The sequence below is a fragment of the Copidosoma floridanum genome, unplaced genomic scaffold (genome assembly GCF_036245765.1).
Source record: "Copidosoma floridanum isolate Cflo_tuat_1 unplaced genomic scaffold, Cflo_Japanese_pri ptg000006l, whole genome shotgun sequence".
Lineage (NCBI taxonomy): Eukaryota > Metazoa > Arthropoda > Insecta > Hymenoptera > Encyrtidae > Copidosoma > Copidosoma floridanum.
This window is the reverse complement of record NW_028321883.1, coordinates 19,752,489-19,778,122: the sequence shown is the minus strand read 5'-3', so window position 1 is coordinate 19,778,122 and position 25,634 is coordinate 19,752,489. Positions and strand designations below refer to the sequence as shown.

The 25,634-nt window shown below is 40.1% G+C and overlaps 1 protein-coding gene across 1 annotated transcript; it reads left to right on the top strand.

The window, feature by feature from the left end:
- Positions 1-6,204: 6,204 nt before the first annotated feature.
- On the top strand, positions 6,205-17,571 carry Y-y (yellow-y). The gene is made up of 6 exons (XM_014353020.2): positions 6,205-6,496; positions 14,214-14,343; positions 14,647-14,809; positions 15,291-15,650; positions 16,440-16,628; positions 17,389-17,571. Exons 1-6 carry the CDS (start codon positions 6,205-6,207, stop codon positions 17,569-17,571), a joined length of 1,317 nt encoding a protein of 438 aa, XP_014208506.2.
- The last annotated feature ends 8,063 nt before the right edge of the window (positions 17,572-25,634 follow it).

Below are 25,634 nucleotides of genomic sequence, written 5' to 3'. Positions count from 1 at the left end.
ACCTCTTCAACTGTTTATTCGTTACATTTGGGTGACGAACTGCCATATGGCAGTCCATCAAATATTGGTTCATATGTGATGTATCGCAAAACTTGCAATTGGGATTAAAATCACTCATTTTTAATACGATGCTCCGATTTTACACAGATTGTATGAATATAGATGTTGTTGGATAAAGGATAAAAAGTTTCAGTTATTTGCTCAAGGAATTGGGGGCTTTCGTGTCAAAGTACTTCAATTAATAAATGTTGTTTGAAAGTATTATTACATACATTCCGAATAATCATAAAAAATATCCAATAAATAGAGTAAAATAAAATTAATGCTATATAAGGATACAACATCCCTTTATTTCTGTCATAGATTATTTTACATTAAAAACAAAAAAAAACATTTTTACCATTACATTATAGATTTATCTTAAATTTACTGTTATCTTAATATGTTCTTCACTAAATAAAGTTAATCGTTTTTTGAAACTTACCCACTATTCGAGCTCAACCACAGAAGTACTAGAGTATCAGAACGTGCCGCCTATTTATCTTATCTTACTAATATACAAAGCCAAAGCGCTAAAACCGTTGTAATCGCTAACCGCGAAAACTACTGAACCGATTTTGTTGAAATTTCGCACACTGATTAATGATACTTCCTAGATGTTTTTAGTATAGTTTTTATCTTTAAAATTTTAATAACAATAGCAATAAATGAGCTCAAAAATTTGGAAAAATACACCAGCTCTTCACTTTAGTTCAGTAGAATCCGCTAGGTAGCGTCGACATAATGTGGGGACCCTCACTACCACATGGTCACTACTGATCTCCGTCTTTCTCCAACCATCCGCTAGGTGTCCAACCATTGAAGTTAACCTACTCGCAAGTGCCCGGATTTTCATGTTGGTTAATATATAAGGGCGTTTAAGATTGTGCCAGGGTACCCCCACCGATATAGGTGTCTAAGGCAGGGAGCACGTCATCAGCCTTACTGATGAATCCTGGCGTGCTTCCGGGACGAAACATCAAATAATCTTTTCTTTTTTATCATGGCATTACTTGATCGCCATAATAAAATCGAAGCTATCTGCGACATAATGAAATAAGTGTGGTTATCATAGGCTGGAGCGTCTCTATTGTGATGTAGTCGAGCTTCGGCAGTTCAAGGAGCTGTACAGAGAATGCTGATGATAATCTTGCAGTTGGGTATATCCCGGTTACGGACGGACACCCTTTTCCAAGGGGGAAGGGACCTAGATGTTCGTTCACCCTGAATCTCGACCAGTGCGATAAAAAAAAAAAAAAAAAAAAAAAAAAAAATTAACTCCAATCTTTGCCGTCTTTGCCACAATACCATGAGACATATTAAGGGGGCTCCAGCAAGCACTGGTACCAACCCGAAAACTATTCGGTTAGTTGGTATCACTTCTGTGAGTATATATCTATATATACGTGTATATATAAGCGAGCACCATCATCTATATATATGATGTGTCCGTACCTATGGTAAACAAACAGCAGCTTCTGTCACATACAGAGCGTTTTATTTAGAATTAGTTTTTTTGTGTTATAAAAAATGAAAGAAATCACACATCACTGTAAGATCAGAGTCATCAAGATTTGCAGGATGCTGAAATGATTTTGCAACAGCAAAAAAGAAATAAAAAAGTAATTGATGATAACAAACAAAAATTAATTGTATTAAAATGTATTATTAATGATAAGATAATTTATAAAATGGCCAAAGAATTGATATCAATAGAAGTATTAGTAGATGCATATAAAAAAGATCCTACAAATGGCATCACCTCATTATTATCTATGAGTGTAAATAATAAAGTAAGAGTTATTTCAAATAAAAAAATTATTGACGCAATTTTTGATAAAATAAAAAATAATTGCAGTTAAAATTTTTCAATGTTCTATTTTATTTAAAAAAAAAAATATGTGTAAGTAATCCATAGGAGAACGCGATTAAAAAAGAGTTACAAATGACATGAAACTTATGTAAGTACTTGCAGTGTAATTCTGAAATATTCAAAAGCGCGCGCCTTACAAACAACAAGATGGCATCCCGTCATGACCCTGCTAATTCAATGACTTGATCAATACTTTACAAAATATCTCAAATATTTCCAGGGTTACCTATATTTTTGAGGGTACCATCTGAAAGCTGAGATGTTTTTCTATAAAACAGTTACAGTCCTGACATGTAACTCCTCAATTATTGTTAGAAAATACCGATGTTTTCACGTTGCTCTATGAGAGGCTATGTATAATGTACGAACTTTGAGAGCAAATATCTCAAAATTTTCCAGGGTTAGAGGGGTAAATCAGGACACCGTTGGAATCAGCGTGTTTTTACCTATCAATTAAGCTACCTGTGACCTCCTAACTCCTCCCGCTGGAGCCCCCTTAACAACTCTGAAGACTTCAGAGTTATGTGGCAGTCCCACCATCTCACCTGGTACAGTTAGAGAATTTGTGGCTACAAATGTAAGCAAGGGAAAACAGCTCTGAGGGGCATGGGCAGCCACAACGGCTACCTTTTTCGTCGTCGCGTCCCCTACGCCCCTACCGCCAGCTCTTCATCCTCAGGAATAATAATAAAGAATAGCCTGGAAGTTTTACCACTGGCGGCAGAGTGGCGGTTTTTAGGGCCATTATAAGTATTTACGTTCCCTACTTAACCATCAATTTCATCGGTTTTTTTTAGGATCCACCTAAGTGTAAACTACCTTGCCAACAAATACGTTTTTATTACCATTTCCGGAAGCGATTTGTAGACTAAAAGCCCATATTAACTAAAGACGGGCACTATTAAACCAAGTCAGCCATTCACTAGCAGAAGTCACCTGCGGAGTTGTTCTTCGCAAGGCTGGAAAACCCGGCGACCGACGACCCTATACTACCCTCTCGACTCTAAGCATTCAACCAGGAATCACTGATCCTCTCCAAGGTCTGCGTTGGGCAAACCTATAACAGCTGTGAAGGAAAAAAATACTTGAGCCAACGGGACAGCCTCCACTGGACAAGTATCACTAACCAATCTCTTCATCTAAGATCACCAAAACAACTGAATCTGCAAGTAAAAAAGGTGCTTTAGATACCAACGTTTTCGGCGTTATATTAGGAGACGTTAGGAAAGAGCACTACAACTAGCCCCAAAGCTTCGGACTTTGTAATTTTTCTCCTAATCAGTCTGGGTCTTAAACAGTAAGCCAGAGAAGATCACCCTGAGGTATCCAGGCAGTCACAATTGCTGTTAACTGCAGTCAAGAAAGAATTAACTTAAGAAGCTTACCGGTCTTTTTTAGGGCCATCGGACGTCGAACTTCCTTGCCAACAAATGTATTAAAATTAACAAAGTTGACTGAAAATTGCCTTTAGGGATCATAAAAGTCGTAAGCATGCCAATAGTTGCAAAAGGGTATATTGGAAAGAAAACTTCAAATGTATCTAATGAATACAATTTGAGGCGTCAAGAAACTGACGCAGAAAATTTATCGAGATTAAAACAGCAGCGTCAAAATCGACAACTTAAGAGTCCATTACGTGAGAGATCAGCTTTTCATTGTACCCTCACAGCAATCTCTGAAATCTTTAAAGATCCTACTTCAGATTTTTAAATAAGTAGAAAATGTTTTTGTGTTTTTGTGGCAATAAAAATGTAGGGCTTAAGGTCCAGGACTTTGTTGCTGTGGTAATAAAATTGTGAGAAATGAGAAAAAAAATTTTTTTTTTTATATACATTTTTTGGGGGTTTAAAATCTTAACAGCTTTAAAAAATAGCCGTTTTCGTGAATTACACGGGAGAAACTGTAGATCAACGGCTTCTTATGGACACCGATTATTTTATGGCTTAAAGAACGCACGGTACTTTTCAGCATAATTATTTTTTTGAATTTTTACACCTTATTATTTGACCAAATAAAACTATATGGATTCCGAAAAAAATCTTTTTAATAAGAAGATTTTTGTTCTGAGATGTATCGGGAATATGTGTAAAATTTTCTAACTAAAAATGTTTCACATTACATGTCAACACACTACGGTGTTTTATTTAGTAAGTCTCGGGCGAAGCCGAGACGGGGGGCTGCTAGTCTATTTATAAAGTAAACAATTGTAGTTTCTTCAAGGCCGCGTTGCGATCAATCAAATAAGGGTTGATCGTGAACGCTATTTTCCCTTCACCGGTAAAGATACCGATAAAAGAAGAGATCTACGGAGCGAGCGAACACAGAGGCATTCAATCGCAGACGATGGGCCGATAGGCGATTCTTTTTTGGTTGTCTTCTTTTTCGTTTTTTTGGTTGCTATGACAACCAAAAGATATTAAGTAACATTGTTTTTTGAAAAACGAGCAGAACCTTACTGACAAACGAGCAGTGATCACCGTCAATTTTGTTCTTAACCTAGAACTGAATTATGTGAATAAATGGTTTTTAATTGATTTTAACTCGAACCCGAAGTTTTATTTCTGAACATAAAGTTCTGTTTTGTGAAGGAACAAAGCTTTTATATTAAAGAACATTATAATCGTGAAACGACGTCGAGCAAACGATTTATATACTCGAATGTTTCACCGACATTAATCGATAAACTTTTGGTGTCGCTGCTTCGATAGAAGAAAGTCACAAATAAAAAATAACTGCTGTAATGAAAAAATTACGGGTATTTTTGTTCACAGACTCCCCCGTTACCTGGTACACTCTCGAATAAACCATTTACTAGTGAATGCCTCAACAAGTACATGCTGTTGCTGTTACTCAGATACGAAGGCCACAGTACGTGTGCATCTGGGATTGACGATTTTTCATGCAAGACCATTTGCGCAACTGAATTTCATACACTAATGAAACTTAAATAACTATTTAAACGAAAAGTCTAAATAGTTAATAGTCATCAAGGATTTTTTTAAAATTATGTCATGCCCTTGTTAAGCTATTAAACAGCCTTCCTGAGAACTGATGACATAATTGAGCTCTGGCACAGAGGAGTAGTTCTGTTTTTTTCGTAGCTGAATCAGATATAGTTTAGCATCCTGTAGCTAATTTTCTGGTAGTAGGTATACATTTCTGGTGATGATTACTAATTTGTAAAATTCCTCCAAATACCAGAAGTGCATGGAAACTTCCGACTCCGGTTTCATAATTTTGTACATTGTGGGCTTACAACAGTAGAAATAAAATGTAGTAACGAGAAGCATGAGGTTGTACTTTTTACAATTTGCACTAAACTCGTCCTCAGTCTGACTGTACAAGAGTGAGGTGAGATCTTATAGGAATATAGAAGGGGAGGGGAGGAATATGAGCGCAAATGATTTGAAAAAAAAATTCTTGTCTCATCCCACTGATAGTCAATTTGGTGACTATGCACAAATGATTGATTAAGAATCAATAAACTAAATTTTATGGCAAAAAAAAGAATTATTGGTGATTGGTTTATCAGAGGTGGAGCAGATGAAAAAAAACAAACAGAGGATTTCAAGTTCATCAATGCGTGAGATCGCATCTAAAAATGAGGATTATTATTCCAGAATGAAATAAATGTCGATTTGATGCTGTTGAAAATTATCAAATCAATTATGACTAGCAACATCAATTATGACGTGTTTCCCATTATCAACGAGGTACATTTATTTTTTATTTTTTTCGTAAAATTCCTAGCCAATACTCGTAAGGCAATTAACTCACAATCATCCATCGCGGAATTGTATACTGTCGTGAGAACTTCCACAATCACAATAGCTCTAGTTGATCAATACAATTTTATAATGTACAATTCGAGGATTATTTTGCGAAAAGAAAAAAAGGAAAAATCCACCATTTACGCCCTGAGCTGTAGCAATTTACAACCCTCGGGAGCGTAAAATGATTTCGAAAAATAGAGAAATAAAAAAAAAAGTTCAGAAAGCAGAGTACAAGGAGAGGGAGTGAACGTGCACGTGGGCGACGACGCGCGAACGCCCAGGACCGCGAGTGCCACCGCCACGGGGGGGCCTAAGTAGGAAGGAGCGAGTATATAAGTACGCACAGCGAAAGGGGGATCAATATCGCGATATACAGGCGGACACGCGCGTTAGTGCATATATATAGGGAAGCGCGATTAACGGGACCGAGTGCAGTCTGAGCCTCCTTGGACGCCGGAGTCGTCGTCGGGTGCGTCCTTGTATACACCTCCTGTTTGTGTTATTGTCATTTGTTTCAAAATGACACGAGTAAGTGTGCACAAGTGCTACTGTGGGCTGTTGTTTTTGTCGCTGTTGCTGCTCGCGGGGTTGGCCGGAGGGGCCATCGGTCCGAGGGGGTACGGGGCGAGATTTGGCAGGGCGCCTCTGCTCGAGAGGTTCGCTTGGAGGATACTCGACTGGAACTACCCGAGTGAGATCAGTAGACAACAGGCGCTGGCCAGTGGGGATTTTCAGCCGGAAAACGCTTTGCCAGTTGGTGTCGAGATCTGGAGGGATAAGCTCTTCGTTACCGTGCCCAGGTGGAAGAATGGTCAGTTTAACGCAGGAAATTGCGGGGTTTTTTTTTCCACATCGTATGGGTTTTACGTGGACGAAATCAAAATATTTTAATGGTGGAAAATTACTTTTTCGTGAGGGTTTTTTAGTTGTTTTCGAGACAAATAAAAATAAAGGTTTACAGAGATGTCTTGTTGCATTTTTTTTAAATTTTCGTGCTTGTTATGGTTTTGAAGAAATTTTTTTTTCTTTTTTTTTCATCTATCGTTGTATCTGCACTGTGAATGGAAACCAAAATCTTACGATTACGTTTTAAACTTGGTATTTCGTTAGTATTGCGAAAGTTGTTTCTCAAAGTTTCGTGGAAAAAATTACAGAAAAATGAACAAAAACCGCTGGATAATCTTGCACAAAATTGTATAGTTCCTTCTACTATGGACAGTTTGATTTAAACATTTTTTTAGATATGGGGTGAATAAAAAATGTACTAATTACTCAACATAGAAACACCAATGATTGATTTTTCAAATTATATTTTTCGTCTCATCTCTCTTTTTCAGCATAATGTAATTAGCTCATAACGTAAGAGAGGTGTTCAAGCTATATGAAACAGCAAAATTTTATGTGTAAAAAATCCGCGTTTTTTCAGTCGTTAATAAAAAAAAAAAAAAAATATATGTTTTAAAGACAAAGCTTAATACATTATTTAAGGGTACGAATAATTTTTCTAATAAAGTGTTTGTTTCAAATATTTCTGTAAATTTTATAAAAGATTTAACTGATTAAATTTGCTTACACGTCTAAAACTGTTTTCGAAATATTTTTACATAAATAACAAACCAAAATAAAAGGACATTGTGTTAATGTGACTATTGAAAGATTTTCATGCGTCTCAAATACACTCATTTAATTAGCTAAGAAGAAATTTGAAAAAATTTAAATTACATAATGAAAATATCAGAGAGGAAAAGCATGCAATGTTTAATAAACTCGTTCAAAACTATCATTGGTTGACGTAAAATTATGACGAAAAATAAATAGTGACTTTGCGAAAGTATTCCATCGCTGTTACTTATCATTATAATCATAAAATTATAAGGTGCTACGGGAAACCACAACTTTTTTCAATACTTGATTATCGTTCATTATTGGTTGAATGATACGGAAAGTACATGTTTAACATTAAATACACAAAAATTCTGAAAATTTTTATCTAACGACGTCATTACGTGCACTCGTAATGCAATGACGTTTCTGCACGACTTAAATTACTACTTTTCACCAAAAGACCGTTACTTACTTCGTGTATCTGTTTGCAGTATATTATAGGCTTTCGCGCAATAATTATAGCCGTATGTGAGTATTACGCTAAATTATCGAAAATTATATTTGCTTGTGAGTATACTTTGTTTAAAAAAGTACAGACTTGGCGTGCATGTAGGCAAAAACTTGGAAAAAATACACATATCATGTCTTATAACAGAAAGGCCCCTGTTTTTTAAATAATTAACTTTCAATCGTTATTCAACAGTCGTTCGAATGAAAATAGTAGTTTTCCTACGAGTTTGAAAAGTCTCTGTTTGCGAACCGAGAGGTTTGCGGCCCGAGCCGAAGGCGAGGGACGTAACGAGGTTCGTAAAGGAGACTTTTCGAACGAGTTCCGGAAAACTGCTTTTTCGCCCGAGGAAGTACCAGACTCCCAAAACCACCCGAGGGCGGAAAATACATTTTCAATTTCCTGTAGACGTATTTACTTAGACATGGGGAAATAACCCATATTACTGATGGCTATTCCATAAAAAAATATCCTCTTTAAAGTTCCTTAAATTAAAAAAAAAAAAAGAAGTTTTTCAAAGCCACCCCTTTGAGATAATTTTTCTTGCACATAACTTTTTTTTTTTTTTTAACAAAAATAAAAAGGAAAAATTTTCACGGTAAGTTTTTTTTTGCTAACCACATTACTTCCGAGTAAAAAATTTATAAAAATTCAAAATGAGTTTTATGAGCTTTATCGTATATAAAACTGATCTATGTGATACACAAGAAATTACTTTAAATATTTTTTACTTGTATTAGCTAAAAAATCTAATAAATACTTTTTTCAACTTAAAATTAAACCACCTATTTCTTCTATTTTGAGACACTCTTAACTGCAATTTAAAAAAATTCTTTTAAACGCGTGATACTTTCACTGATCAAATGGCACTTTCGGCTAATAGTTATGATAGCAAAAACTAGTAGCTGTGGTAAAGCCAAAAAGGAAACAGCAGAAATAATAAAAATAGACCATGAACTAATTAATCTTGCGAAAGTAGACTCGTGAAAATGTATTTATTCATCCGCATCAAGTACTGACGCAACGGACATCCAAACAGTAATAACACGCCATAACCTGTTACCGAATATTTTGCCATTTCTATACGAATCAAGAGTATATATATATATATATATATATATATATATATATATATATATATATATATATATATATATATATATATATATATATATATAAATGCATTAAATATATTTATGTATATACATAACTAACTAATTATGACTTTTAATCTGACAGTACATCGGGGCATTTACCGGTGAACAAACACAATTAATAATGTATACATTTTTATCAGGGTATCAATTAACATCAAGCTTGCGAGCTTTCATCGCTCAAGTGCTCGCATTTACGCAACGTAACCCATGCGTGCACTGCTGCTGCTGTTGTTGGGCGGGTAATAATGCACTTGCGTTACATGTAACGTGATGCGATTACCACAATTGAAGAAGACTTACTTTAGTTGCAAAAAAAAAAAACTCCCTGATTGGCTATTATCCAGTGCTGGTTATTTAATTTTCTTCATTTGCCCTCGTACAGATGTTTGGAATCGGCAATATTGATTAATATAATTATTAACTTATAATGGCTCTTGTTAACGTAATCGGAGAAATTTAATACGTATTACCTTTTTTTCGGCGCACTCGTTACGCAAGGAGCAGAGCGTTAAATTTTATTGCTAATTAATGCAATTTTTTTTCAATTACGGGTTGTTGCGTTAAATAAGAACACGCACACAATCAACTGATTCATATCTAATGATAATGATGATTAAATGAAAAAGACACAATAAACGTAATTTACTGATCCATCGATATTCCAATGACCATCTTTTCACAGCAACAAACATTGGTATAAATTTTATAGACAACCGGCTGCAATACTTCCTATGAACAGCCGCACCTTGCAGACAAACATTTACGGAAGCAAACGTCAACGAGGGAAGAAAGTGCCCTCTATAACGTGTTCTTACGACTGTATATACACATATATCAAACTCGTTTTATCAACGCCACGATTTGAATAGAAATTTTATAATTAATTATGTTGTCGTGCCGTAAACCCAGTTGCCTTATCAGGCCGTTTATATCACTATCGGTAGTCCGCTATATACAGAGATCGGCAACGAGCCGTGACCAATGCTGCAGCTGTAGCTGTTTCCGAACCCCACTTATCATGTACTTACCCCCTCTCATCTTTTATTTCTCTCTATGCACATTTACGTTGTATACATATATTTTCTACGCGGATTTTTCTATTGCGTGCAGTTATGAAAGCTGTACGTCTGCTCGGAAAATATACGCATACACACATCAAATAATTTTCCAGCATTATCTAACGAAATTTTTTTTTGCTTCGTGGGCTAATAGAGCTCAGTTTTTTCGTAAATCAACTAAAGCTTACAATTGGTTGAAAAAAAAAAAAAAAAAAAAAAAAAAATTATCGTTAACTAAAATGTATTAAATGTAATATAACGTGTGAGTTAAGTTAGTGATCATTTATTCGGTTGCCAGACAAATAGTAAATCATGTAATCAGTCAGTACTTAAAGGACGATTGGAAAAAAATATCTCTCACCTCGTAAACACCGCAACTCCCAATCCTGTTAAAAAAAAAAAAAAAAAAAAAAAAAAAAAAAAAAAAAAAAAAAAAAAAAAAAACGCCCAGAACCCAACACCACGTAAGACCCGAGCTTTCGAATTAAAAATTTTCCCCGATCTGAATACAACCAGTACGAGCGAGCGCTCTTTCGCGTCCGCGTACACGAGCCGGTTTAATTAGAAAATCATGGCCCCTCGTTACGAAATCGGTAAAACGACGAGCAACCCGCGAGCCTATACTGTATCCACAGGAAAGGAAAACCTGTAATAAGTGTATATGTGTATCACCTACGTGGGACTCGCTAAATTGAAATTCCCCGACGATCTATACATAACGCGGATACGCAAACTCGTGCGCGTCGCTAGAATAATTTCCCAGAAAATAATGGTCCGCGGGTCATTACTAGCATAAGGGAGCGGGTCCAACCGGTAGCCATGTACGGGTCCTTCGATAATTTTCTCCCGACGACCCGATAAAAGTTGTCTTTCGTGTTTCGAGGGAGGGATTCTTGATCCCAAGGATTTTCCCTTTCACGCGCGATCGACGGCATCCGGCTCAAGCCGCGCGCGACTCATCCGGGGATCAGTCGGGCCCCGTAAGCTCATTTTGTACGACGATTGTGATTACGGATCCACGGATGGAAAACGTCACATTTTTGGGAACGTGTTGGCGTTTGTAAATGACGCGTTGGGGCGTCAAAAGCGCGTGACACGACGACGAAGGTTATGTAGGGACGTTTTTCTTCTTCTTATTTTTGACATCCTATATTGGAACGGGGCGTATGGATACTTTGTCAAATACCATTAGGAAAATTCTCTACTGACAAAAAAGATGCATTACATTGTAAGAAGGAAAACAAAGTTTTCTGACAAACAATTTCCACTAAAAATCCAACGCGTCGCATGTTTAGTAAACAATGTTGTTTCGAAGCTATTGAAAAATCTAAAAAACAATCGTAATAACTTTGGGATTGGAGAAACCGATTTGTGTTTCCGTCCCGCCTAACGAGCCCAAAAAGAAAATGTACGAGATCCACCTCTGGCCGTACCCATACAGTCCTACTTCACCGTATTGACAGAAAGAATCTTCCTATGGTTCCAAAAAAAACAGCAATCTCTTGCGCACGCAACATACAAAAAAAACAAAAAAAAAAAAAAGAAAGAAAGAAAGAGGCGAAAGGTAAAAGGTCCAGATACCGAGAGAGAAGTAACCCAGCCTCCCCTTGGTAGGGAAGAGTAGGAGGGCAAAGTTGCCCCATTGTTCGCGCGCATATTACACACACGGACAGCCAGAGAGAGTCCAGTGGGGCGTATAATAGGACAACCGGAAGCTAACCAGGGCTATATACAGACACCGCATAGCGCTCACGCCTACGCTGCTACCGCGTATACGTGTTATATCACAGACACATATAAATACAGCGTGTGCGTATTACCGCAAAGTCGTCGACACGCGACGCGCAGAGCTATAAAGGCGCGCGTCTTTTGTCGTGTGGCGTGAGCGACCGAACGAGCCCTGCGGGACAATGGCCTGCTCGTTTAGTCGTTTTTTCCTTTTTCCTCCATCGCTGGTTGGCTCGGACCTTCGTCGACCGGTATTTCGTACATGTACGACCGTCGGGCAGATAAACGCGTTTCACAGCGCCAATTTTACGGAAATCGAGCACGCCTACGTCATCCCTCCTACCTTACACTATTACGAACACATATTTATATTGTTGCGGTGTGCTTTCATACACATGTAGACGCACTTAATTTGAAATTCCAGAGCCGAGATGTGCTGTGCGGGCAACACGAGTGCGAGATCGGTATATAAACTTACGAGATCGCGATTTGAAAGAGAGTCTCGGCTAATGCCGTGTTCGGCACGGGCGAGCCGGAAAGCATGATAAATGGTCACACAATGTACGTACGCCGAGATCTAATTGTATAGTACACCGATCATGCCGATCGCGACGCCGATCGGCTCAAGAAAGTACAGATGAAAGTGTATACAAGCGCGCGAGATCGGTAATACCCCGCAGTCGCTAATTAAATATTTCGCGATACATATTATATTACCCGCGCTTTTCTTCCTCCACGAAATGCATAATAACGTACACGCACTTGGCAGCCAAACGCGCAACGCGAGCCTAATGAATCAAACAAATGATTATGTACACTGTATACACAGGGAGAGCGAGTGCGGTATAGTGACGCTAATTACCAGCAAATCCCCGGCTTATCTAATCTTTCGCGCATACATATATTATATATATTCGTCTCGCACCCTCCTCGGCTTTGATCTATGGCCCCGTTGCGCGGAGCACTCGTTCCTTCCGCTCCCTCCCCATTATTTTTTCTCCCCGAAAGACGAAACAAAAAAAAAAACCTCCTTTCGTCTGGCCGGTTTCCGCCTCGCGACAGAATGGTACACGGGTATACGCAGATATATACGTAAAAGCGCAAAAGAGGGTATAATACACCTTCGTTTTTCCCTCCTCCTCCCCCCCCCCTTTTTTCGACAAATTTCTTTTGCTCCGTCCCTACTCCACCCACTCTTGCACCGGTACCTCATTCACGCGGCGTTTTGTCAAACCCCCACGCGTTTACGTACATGTACTATCGCCTTCCTTTGGAATCTACTCGTGTTTTCTCGGTGACTCGGCCAAGAGTGAATACATTATGTAATACGAGGCTCGTTATCTCGTAGTTTTCGTCCCCGTCGAGGTAGTTTGAGAATGGAAAAACTGAAATGGACCGAACAACCCCCTCTCGTTTTGACGTTTCCTTTCGAGCCCACCAGTACAAACAAACATCTCCCCGTACGCGACATACATCCGCCGGAGCGGCACCATTAAAAGGACACCCGTATCAAAGCTCACCCCCCCCTCCCTTCCTCCCTCCCGCACCACGTGTACTTCATCGTACGGCTCCCATTGTTCCATCATCCGAGTACCGGGTGACTCCGCCCCTCGAGCGCATACAAATTTTAATTTCACCTCCGTCTATAAACCCCGTGCCAATCTTAATTCACTTCACCTCCATGGGGTGACCCCGTTAAATGATTTTTTTTTTTTTTTTTTCATTTATTTCTCGGAGCACACGCGTGCTTCTCCTCCTCCGCAGTATACAGAGGCCTCGTATAAGAAAGAAGCCTTTTGCACCGAGACGTTTTCAAGTATCGGTCCTTTGGAATCTTTTTTTTTTTTCTTCTCTCTATGGTCCGAGCAGTAGTTTTCTGAAGAGATATCTTGTTCTCTCCATTGAAGCTCGTATAGGGGTATGTAGGACGAAACGTGATACGGAGCGACTTTCGCGAAGCTGCCGGGAGATGATCTTCCCTTTGTGCTCGTCGTTTCTTTAGGGGGGGCTAGGTGTGTGCCCGCGAAGTTGATATTACCTTTGTTTTGGGCATTCAGGTGCTGGATGAAAGGAAACCACGCACTTTATGCACGCAGTTGTCGCAGGTAGCTCGGGTGACGCGTGTGTACGTACGTATGTCAATGCAAATTTCCCTTTCAATGGGGCACGTGTGCGAAGAAGAAAAAAAGAAGGGTAGACCCAAATGCCATGGGCCAATGGTTGACTTTGACTTTTTTTTTTGTTAAATATTGAGAGAAAAATAAATGCATATGGGCAGCAGCTCTTCCGTGCCCCCCGTGGCCTAATGAGCTACGGCAACGCGACTATGTGAAACAAAAGGATGAAATAAGTTTTGCAACCCCCTCCATTGTAAAACCCCCTGTATCCATTGAAAAACAATAGCGATGGAGAAACTTTGAAATAGCTTGCAAAAAAACAAAATCCAGGTGAAAAATCGGGTTTTTCTCACAGGAATACCAGCTACGCTGAATTACATACCGCTGGACGCGGTGCGCGGTGGTTCCCCCAAGCTGACGCCCTACCCTAGCTGGGCGCAAAACGTAGCCGGGGCATGTGGAACCGGCCTCACCACTGTGTACAGGTACGCATTTGATTGAGAAAAAAAAAAAATCATCCCACGCGTCGTCATCCAACTACTCGAAAGTCACGTGCTCACAAATGCCCCCCCCCCCTCTCTCTCTCATCGTTTTCCCGGAAACTCTCGAGCACCTAAACGGACTTTCAGCCAAAAAGGCGCACAATGAAAATTCCAGCCGAGCGTTTTCGAGCTCCTGTTTTTCTCGACACATCCATTGTATGCTCCAAAAAGGGCCGTTGACGCGTGTACACGCAACTGTTTTTGTTTGTTTCTCTCTTTGATCCCTCGGGTTTTCCACTGCCGCAGAATACACGCGGACGCGTGCGACAGACTATGGGTGTTGGACGTCGGGACTGTGGGGATCGGCAACACGACCGTCCAGGCTTGCCCGTACACCATCAACGTCTTCGACCTGACCACCGATAAGCTCATCAGGCAGTACAGGCTCAGGCCCGAGGACGTCAACCAGGTGGGAGCTACTTTCATTCCGTTTACCAATGAATAAAAAAAAAAAAAAAATCGGTTCAACCGTAGGTATATTTTACACACGAGTAGTGTTTCGAACGAAAGTTAACGAAATCAATTAATCAGGAGAACAATGGGGCGTTAGTAGTTGGCGCGGTGTAATAGATTTGCAATATTTCAAGAGTTATTGGTAATATATACGTGCTGGCTCGAGGCTGTGTACGATCAACAAACCCATTGTTGCTTGTACACTATACGTATCCCCTTTCAAAGTATACGCGATAACTCAAAACTGTATGCATAAGAAAAAAAAAAAAAAAAAAAAAAAAAAAAAAGAGAGAGTGAAAAATATTTGTACAGGTGTTGCGCAACAAGTGCGCGACAACCAGGTGATTTTCGCACGAGTGTAACACACCCGGGTAACGGTAAATGATTTGTTTGGCAATAGAGCGTCGAGTGTAAATGAGATCTCGTTTGTTTTTTAGAACACGTTTATCGCGAACATAGCCGTGGATCTCGGTAAGGGGGGCTGCGACGATGCCTTCGCTTACATGTCGGACGAGCTCGGGTACGGGCTGATCGTGTACTCGTGGCAGCTGAACCGCTCATGGCGCGTCTATCACAGCTACTTCATGCCGGATCCCCTGGCTGGGGACTACAACATCGCCGGGTTGAACTTCCAGTGGGGCGAGGAGGGCATATTCGGCATGAGCCTCTCGCCCATAGCCCTCGATGGCTTTAGGACCTTGTTTTTCCATCCACTGAGCAGCAACCGGGAGTTCGCCATCTCCACGAGGATACTCAGGGACGAGAGACTCGCCGAGGATAGTTGGCACGACTTTCAGGTGAGCCCGTTTACCTTTCACCGATACTTTTTTTTTTTTTTTTTTTTTTCCCAATAAGTATATTCATCAACAATTGACGTCGAAGAAAATTGCTCCTGTGTACATGTATGCACACGCGTAGAAAGTGCGTCAATAAAAGCGAAAAGTGTATGATAACATGCAAGGCAACTTTCTCCCTTTCTGTGTCAATGTTTATCGCCAATCCAATAAATCTCTACCGTTTACGAGCGCGTTTCTCGAATCGAGTGAGATTTTACTTTTTCCTCCATTGTAACGAGATCATGATACGCCTCGCGGTTAAGTATACAGCAATGCCGCGGAAGAGTCATTCGTTTCGATGTTTGCAAGTGAATTTTGATTTTGGTTTAGATTCACGTTTCTAGAGCCGGGCTCCTTAGCCACTTTTTGTCGATCACTCGGGTCAAATATTTCAAGTAAAACTTTGCAGCTTTTTCGTTACACTGCATACCTTACTCGGAACAGCTCTACTCAGAGGTTTCACGTACATTCTCATCACGAGAGTTATTTAGATGTAAAATCGGCAATTAATTCAACGAAAGTATAATACACGAGTCACGTCCGTATAAAACCTGTACAGATTAACCTTTGTTGTTTTTGATGAACCAACGTGCACGCAAGTCCTTAGCCATTAAGACCTTGTACCCACTGTAAGCCATGAAAAAAAAAAAAAAAAAAAAAAATAGTTGCCAAACAACGGAGCAGCATCAATGGCTCACGTTTATACAATACGCAATAACGCGCATCGGTATGATTACGACCACCCCGCAGGTACTACCGGAGCGTGGCCCGCTGAGCCACTCGACGGCCGAAGTGATGGACGAGAACGGGCTGCAGTTCTTCAACCTGATAGATCAGAACGCGGTCGGGTGCTGGAACTCGCTCCTACCTTACGCCCCGGCGAACCAAGCCGTCATCGCCCGCCACGACGAGGCCATGATTTTCCCGGCCGACGTCAAGGTACGTTTTTCTTCAACACCCGCGCAAAGGGGCGCGGACATGTGTTGCGTGGGAACGGGCGCATAGGCGCTCGTAATTGGCGCCGACAAAAGCGAGGGGGTCGTTTTAGAGATATCTCTACACGGAGAGCGCGATTGTACAAACATATATATTTTTTTTCCTCCACCTCCGATCGTCCTGAAAATGAACAGTCCAACCAACGTGTACCTACTTCGACCTCGTTAGCGGGTCGACTCCTATAAAGCATATGCTATACCTCGTACGGGAAATGGGGGGAGGGAAAAAATATCGAGTCCGAGACGAAAGGGGGAGGAACGATATCGGCTGTGACATAACAGTCTCGGCGCGTAATGGCTCAATAACCCGTGGACAGAGAGATAGACGCGACGTTGCACTTATCGACTCTCGTCCGCGTATAATATAGAAACACATAAGGCTGCGCGTAATGGTTGGTCCGCCTTTCTACTTTTGCGACTGTGGATTATAAAACGCCCACGCGGGCGCACTGCGCGGTAAAACAAGCAGCCCGAAACGATTGTGGAAATCCAAGTTTGGTGGTTGGAATTTTTGCACAATCAACCGATCTATAGCTCTACCAAACCAAATGCAAGAGAGACGTGAAACATCGCATTTGCTTAGCCTTTTTTGTTAAAAACTGTACGATTATAGGTATATAAATGTATAGTGAAAGGGTTATTGGTTAAACCTATACTCGGGGTGAGCAATAGATAGCACTTGAAACTTGTGCATATTACTGCAGGTGAATCGAGGCCTGCTCTGGATAATGACGGACCGTATGCCGGTGTTTCTCGAGTCGACGCTCAACTACACGGACGTGAACTTCCGGATATTGACGGTGCCGGTGCGGGACGCCATAGCCGGGACCGTCTGCGACAATTCACCCTGGACGTACTCGGGCAACCAGCTGTGGTGGGACCGATGATGGTGGGACCAAATTCTGACGCCCCCCTAGCCTCTTTGGGATCACCGAGAGAGAATATCACTAGTAGATGGAAGCTTAGTTGAAGTTTTTTTTTTTTCTTTTTTTTTTCTTACTTTTATATAGGATATTTTGCATCATAATATGTTCCGTCCAGTTTGGCCCGGTATATGCGGGTGTTGTCTTGATCCTTTCCCCGTCGTATATGCGCGAACCGAGTAAAAAGACTTTGTGCCTGTATGTAAATGTTATACGTATATCGGAGAAAGAAACAATAAATATATTTTTAGTACCTACCATCAAAGCGCTGCAGAAGGCGAAGGGGACAACGTTTTCCCTTGCCAATTTTTAAAAAACCGATACTACCAGTATAGGGGTTGCTTTGAAACGTAACAATAAATTTTAGATGAAAAAAAAAAAACTAAGGTAAGTATCAGAATTTCAAGAAAATACCTCGTGTGTGATCGAGAAAAGAAATAAGTCCACTCGTCGGGTGTACGGTGTGTGCGTATATTGTAATTAGGGAGTCTTTTTGCTGCTGCGGAAAAACAAGAAGAAAAAAAAAATAAGAGTGAAATAAGCACCCGACGCCAATTATTAATGCTGATTGCGGGAAAGTGAAAATGTTTGCACGCCCTTGTACGTGTATTCGAATGAGTGGAAGGCATTGGGCGAGCTTGAGATCACAGTGTGTGATTAGTTTGAGATTTTCATTATGGTTCCGAAACTTTTTTTTTTTTTTTTTTCATTTCCAGGATAAATATCATAACGACGCGATTACAACTCTGCTATAAAACATTTTTTTAGGAGTTACATAAATGTGTTATCTGCACGAAGAATGTTCACTGCAAAAATCATGGTAGTAAAGAAAACTTGCCAAACTGTTTTTTTTTTTTTTTTTTTTTTTAAATAGCGATTCATGTTAGCACATCCCTCGTGAATGCATCCACGAAGAAATACTCAACGTAACAATGTTAATACTCATGTAAAGGACTTTACTGTTCTGTAAGATATGTAAAAAAAAATAATAATAAATAAAAATTATACAACAAAATGACGAGTCAATTTTTCCCTTAGGATGAAAAATTAAACTGTTACATCAAGCCCTTGTACGAGTCGACAACCATAAAATCCTAGTCGACCGCGTCGTGAGTCGAAATTGAGAAATGAAAGGAGTAAAGGTACATACATCACGGGCTCACGGAAACGTCTCGTTTTGTCAATCCAAAGGGGACTTGTTGTACGATCGCACAAATTAAGCGGCAAAAACTCGTTCGTTTGATCGATTATCGTGTAAGTACCGATAGCGCACATATGTGTACGTATGCTGGTACGGTGCATGAATTACTTTCACTCTGCAAACTCCAATCGCAATGTGTATGTGTACACTTTTGCGAATTGTGCATTGCAACAAAAAAAAAAAAAAAAAAAAAAAAAGAGGAAGCAGATTACGCTTTTACTTCTTCGATGCGAGCATATAAATTGAGCCGATCGGTTACATGTACCAGGAGAACTGAGGAGAGCCGAGTACTTTCACTGTCTTTTGTCGATGTGTCTTGACCGATGTATATCGCATTGATACGGCAAACAATTGAAATCGTTGAAGTTTTATTGCCTATCGCTGTGCTTGGAAATTTTGTCTCTATGTTTATTACGTACACATCAGAAGAATAGAGTCAACGTCTCGGGCGGCGATCATTTGAAAAAAAAAAAAAAAAAAAAAAAAAAAAAAAAAAATGAATTTATCTGTACCGTGTTGCTGTGACATCAGAAAAAATAAACAACAATCTCATCCAAACAGGTCAGGGAAAAACAGGGTTACAAGGAAGCTAAATAAGCTTGGAATCGGCAATTCTATAAGGACGTTCTTATCCTTGCAAAAACCGAGGCAAAAAGTTAGGGCTTTTGTTATACTTTCGATTGAATGTATATGTATTTCAAAAACTAAACAAATTTTACTGGCATTTGACATGATTCATGGTTTAAAATTAGCTGGACTGAGTAACCATTGGTGCACGATCGATTTTTGACTCTGACCTCATCACCTCGATGTTGAGTTTGAGAACGGTGTACAATATATATATTAAAAAAAAAGCACAGGCTTCATTTTTATAGATGGAGAAAAACTACATGATTTTGCAAGTAAAAAAAATGTAGCAAAATGTATCTGAGCTTTTTGTACCACAAAATCGAGGACCATATACCATATTCCCCACCCAAGCCCCAACACGTAAGTAGAGCTCGTGAAGTCGATTTGGAGGACCGCACGCGCGTGCACGTATACAGACACACACAGCGCGAATTCAATTAAACTTGTGACAGTATCGGTTAAAAGGATCTCCTAGTCCCTTCCCTTCGGAATCGATTATTCGTAGCTCCTAATGACTTCCGCCCTTTTTTTTTGCCGCACGCATACACACAGCTTCACTCGAGATTTCCTTGCTCGATACTCGTTATTACTGCAGTTTATTGTTTTTTTTCTTTTCTTTTCTGAACGCGCCTCCTCGACTTCTCTCTCTCTCTCTCCTCTCGAGTTCCGCGTTGCAGAGGTCCAAGGCATTGGCGCGGAAATGATTCGAAGCTTTTCCTTCCCACGTCGACACCACTCGATGTCACGACACGAGGGACTAATTTGATCGGTTGCCAGGGCGTCGAACGATTAAGGAGAAGAAGAAGAAAAAAGGCTACACGAAGATGCTGCTTGGCGCCTCCAACCATTGTCTCGAGTGGCCACGGGGTGCGCTTCCTTCTTCTCTCCGAGCAACGATTTTTCCCGAGAATCCGCAATTATCGTCGCCACAGATGGAAAACCGTTTTCTCGGGACTTCCTTCCGCTTCCTTTCCCCCCACCCCCTGATTCTTCGTTTATTCGAGTGTGTTACAAGAACGAAACATCGTTAACTCGTGAAAAATCATCGAATTCCACGGCATTGAAAAAAGAAAAAGTGCCAACAAAAGTGATGTGGAACCACACTCTTAAAAAAAAAAAAAAAAAAAAAAAAAGAAGCACGCAAAGAGGGTGAAAAGTGCGAGCGCGCGTGCGAGCTACGCGGCTTAACGAAAAATTAATTCGTGCGTGCAGCGTTCATTACCTCCGAGCCCGTGGCTCCCTTTGTATGCTCCTCCTCGCCAAAACCATAAAAAATAATAAAGAAAGACCGAAACGAAGGAGAAGAAAACGAGGGGGGGAGGGGGGAAATACGGGGGCCCTATACCTATGTAATAATGTACCCGAGAAAGGTGAGCTGCGCCCATATAACGCACGGGCGCGTGAGCAACTGAATGAGTCCATTCACTCGTAAAAACCGCTGGATAATCGAGATTCCGGGCCGAGGACGGTATATATTCAACGCGCTCCCTTTGGGGATGCATGGCAAGCACATTTACGCGAGGACGAGGTGCGAGATGGCTGTGTATATACCTATGCACACGTGTGTACACATGGGTATGACGCAAGGTCGTCGCGAGGCGGAAGTTACCTAGACGAGTGGAATAAAAATTTCGGGGGATGCCTTGGAATTTTGGCGGATTTTTACCTGCTAAGCGACACGTGTCCCGTTGCGGGACTTGAATCTCTCGTTCACTTCCCCCGTCGAGTTTGTGATACTGTACTCGGTTTTTGCCTGACGGTATCATTAAATTGCAATTTTTTTAGGGTGAGCCTCGAGTTTGGTTCAAAAAAAGCGAGGGGCTTAAACTTTTCATTGAAACATCGGTAGTGGCTGTACGTTGTTGCGTAATAAACGATAGTTTAAAAAAATAAATTACAAAGTTGCGACTGCACGCAACCAAAAGTCCAGGTATATTCAAATTGCACGAAGGCGAGGAGACAGCGATCCGTCACCTCTGCATCTCGAGTCGCGCGTACACCAAAGAGTACCCATTAAAACGTCGGCGCGAGAGCTCGTATCGATCTCCCTCCCCGATACACCCTTAATTAGAGCCACGGCTCTCTCCCTCTCTGCGTTTCGGAGGTACTATATACACCCGAAAAGAAAAAGAAGAAACGCGCAGCTGCGCCGATGACTGAACGATATACTTGGCGCACGCGATCCCGCACCCGTGATACTGCATATATATGTACCCGTGTATATATACTGCGGGGTACATAGAGGGGCATGACGGGTAGGAGCGCGTTCGGGGCGTAAATTAATAAGCAGCAGCGCTGGAGCCAATAGGGAGTATAATCCTCGGTTTTGTCATTTTCGTGAAAAAAAAAGCAAACCACCGTGTAATAAGTGTATGACATTACATGTACACGAGATCGGTACCACACCCCGGAAGGAGCGTCAGTCGCGAGAGATATATTTCAGAGATCGAGAGACAGCCTTTACGCGGTGCGCGTACGTGGGGTATAGGCAGTGAATAATCGACGGAGTTGTGATAAATAATGAATGTTGTTGCGCTTTGGTGATACTCGAGCAGGACAAAAATGACTTTTTTTACACGAGCGGCGCGCTCGGATTTGTCAAAGCATGATCGCGAGCTGGATCGGTTGTAATTATCTCGAAACGCGAGTGTGGGTACATATAAGTTGAAAAGGAGGTATACTTGCAAGTGAGTGAACTGGTTTCGGGTGGAAGATTATACTGATTGGGCCTAATCGTTATTGCGGGGCTGGACAAAAAATTGTTTGTACCTCGAGTTACGGAAAGAGAGGCTGACTGATGTATTTTGGTGAAAGACAAAGATTTTTTTTTTTTTTTATTTGTGATGTAGCCACAAACTTTGCTTATCGTTGTATATTATTTGGTACTGACTTTTATCGTGAAAGATAGGAGACAAAGTGACCTAGAAAGAAATTAAAAATGTCTTAAACAAATTGCAATCCTGAAAAATATATAAGTTCATAGACTTGAGGGACGTTTAGACTTTATAGATCAATCAAAGTAAATTTTTCTAAGAAATTTACGTGATCTAAAATGTTATGTGAACACTTTAATTTATTCGATTGATAATAAGTAAAAAAAAAATTTCATCAAGATATTTTAAACAAAAATCTGCTCTAACGAAAAATCATTCACTTTGAATATTATACCATAGACTCACACGGATGTGAGATTATTGATACCGTTTTTTTGTACCACTTTTATTCTTTAATGTACAAATGAGATCATATACTTTTGCATACATCACGTATCCTTCACCGATAAAAATATCAGGTTGACCGTTTTAGTGATTAAGTCATTGACGATTCATATAATTACAATAAATGTGACCATCGCATAAAATAACCGATACTTACACCCACTTTACCCGACCCACATAATATATACTTAAGCCGCGTACCAAATACTGTGCATCATATTAAACCCTCCCACCCGGCAAAAATTGAAATATTTCAAGCCAGAAAACGAGAGGCAGCCGGCTTTTATTCAAAAATCGGATGCCGCGATGCGATCTCCCTCCTCGTTCCGAGAGCCCTGCAGACGCACCGCCAAAAACCAAAAAGCATCAACCCTCGTAACCCGTCGATTTCGTGCTCTTATGCTCCTAATCCGGTCAATATAAATAAGTGCGCGAGAGCCTCGAGGCCGCAATAACCCGAGTCCCCCGCAGCGAGGAAGAGATACCGATCTCTCCTCCGATCGTAATACACACAGGGGCCGCTCTCTCCTTTTGTTTTCGACTGCATCCCGCAGATACCATCTTTTGGTCTACATATTACACCGCGTGGTGGTACACCTTTTGTTCGTGTATTATATATACCTACGCCTCGGGTTAACACTCTCCTAACGAGCGTGGAAAAGCGTCCCTTTTTTTTCGGGAACGTGAAAATTATGATCGATATACGCGTGGTATCGCGCCCGAGGTCCATCGATCATAGCATATAAATGTCGGACGGACCATTTAAGGGGTGATTAATATTCGATAGCCGAAGCGTCAAGAGGAGGATTTTTTTTTTTGTAGGTGATGGAGCGGTGCCTTGTTTTTGGATTATAATTTGGCCGATTTTCGGTGAATTTCTAACACGAAATAATCTAGCTTTTACGGGTGGCAAGTGGATATACGTGCTATTCTTTTGAATTTCAAATAAATGTATACCTATCAATTGAACGTCAACTGTTTTAAAGATTTCGTATAACTTAATTACACTGAAAAAAAAGTTTCCCGGAATAGTAACAAGTAAATCACCTCTTGACGTAAGATTACTTTTCTTACTTTAAAAAAATATTAATTTCAAATAAAAATGTCTTGTTTAAAAAAATTGTTCTTTTCGTACTATTCTAGCAAATACTTTCTTGAATCCAAGAAATTTTTTCTCTCAGAGTGCCATTTTCACCCGATGGCCGTATTAAATTAGCTCAGGGTTCTACCGTACGGTTGTATCATTACGCACTTCCTCAGAATTTTCGGATAAATCGTAGAAATTTTTCATCACACGCCACATACATCGTTACGAAGCGGCTTACTGGTTATTTACGTAATTTATTTCTACGTACGTGTTTATAAATTCTTGCGTACTTATTACGGGTAAATATTCGGTCACGCTTGGATTTAATGGTTTAGAAAAAAAATCATGTTTACGCTTGGGCAATTACATAATAAACGAGTACATGTATATATAATGTATATCGGAAGCGAGAATTTACATATCGCTACGGTTTACAGCTGGTACACGCGGGTCGCATAAAATTTTAGTGGTTAAAAAGTGTGCATGTTGTGCAACTGGCTGCCACAATAATTGCTTGACGGTGTTGCTAGAAAATTGTTATTTTTCGTCGTGAATAAAAATTCCGAGATGTACATACATATATGTATAGGTAAGCTCATGTACATGTTTTTCTTTGTACAAGATACAGGAGATATCTCCCACACCTCCGAGTTTGTTCGGAAAAATCAAATTCCTCTCTGCGTGTTGCTGCACGCGTCCAGTCATTTTCCTCCGGCTCCACAATTTTTCGAAATGACTTTGTCTAATATCGGGCGATCGCACGATTGTTGTACACACGCGAGGTATTAAAAATCGTAAATCAGTTGTGTCCAGGAAGGAGGAGGAGAAAAGGTACTGGTGGAGGGGAATCAAGCGCGCGCTCAGGCGCGGAAGGGCTCGTTAGCTTGTAATATTAGAGATCGGGCCAATCTCGGCTCTGCCATCTCCGGAGAGTTTTGGGAGCCCGAGGGCCTGATGATTATTACTTTTTTTTGTTTTTTTTTTTTTGTTTTTTTAAACGCGCAGATGGTCGCGCGCTGGACTGCGGTCTGCTCTGCCCCTCGCACGCGTCGGCTGCCTCATTAAATGCGTATTAGACGACGCGTATGTGGTGGTTACACGTGGATACGTATAGGTACGTATTTGTAGTACTTTGTCTGGTGGGTAGCCCATCCTTCTACGGTAAAATAACCATGCATACACACAGCGGCTAAAGTTACCAATATATCGCTTTTACAATAATTTTAATTGATTTTAAAATGATTTTACTCTCGATTTATATTTCGGGAGTATGGACGATTACATTTTAGGACGGAAATTAAATATAAACATTATGTAGCTTGGCTACAAACTTTATTGAAGAAAGAGTGTTTTCGTACTGTATTTTCTATTGCCTTGAGAAGTTAATCTGCATCAAGGAGTTTTAACAATAACTTCAATAGTAGTGGAATAAAAAAAAAACAGTTCAAACAAAAAGGGATTAGTTGGCTTACGTTTAAGTTTTGTGACTCGTAAACAGGATTTTTCAATGTTTTTTTTTTTTTTTTTTTAGTACATAATTTTTTGTACTCAAAGCGTGAAGCATTGATTATGCTAGATAAATATTTTTTTTTAATTACTACATAATAAAAAAAAGGATAAATGTCTTTGAAAAATTATTTAAACTTTTTGTATTTTATTTCAGATGTTTTACATTAAACTTTCATCTTTGAGAGAAATAAAAATTTTCTCAGTATTGTACTGTAAATAGTAAATGAAAAATTTTTAATCAGGAAAAATAGTTTCCTTGAAAGTGTTTAAAAATCCATAAAGTAATTGCGTTTAAGTCTCCTTATGACTACATTTTTTGAAATGTTTCGTAAACATCTCTGCGTGAAAAACGAATGAAAATTGCGTTGAGATTCCGACACAA

What these genes read in the sequence shown, in the direction of transcription:
- Y-y (XM_014353020.2), top strand. Translation starts at nt 6,205, where the DNA reads ATGACACGAGTAAGTGTGCACAAGTGCTACTGTGGGCTGTTGTTTTTG. An exon ending in GGCCTCACCACTGTGTACAG is followed by an intron (nt 14,344 to 14,646) that starts GTACGCATTTGA and finishes CCACTGCCGCAG; the next exon opens with AATACACGCGGACGCGTGCG. An exon ending in TTTTCCCGGCCGACGTCAAG is followed by an intron (nt 16,629 to 17,388) that starts GTACGTTTTTCT and finishes ATATTACTGCAG; the next exon opens with GTGAATCGAGGCCTGCTCTG.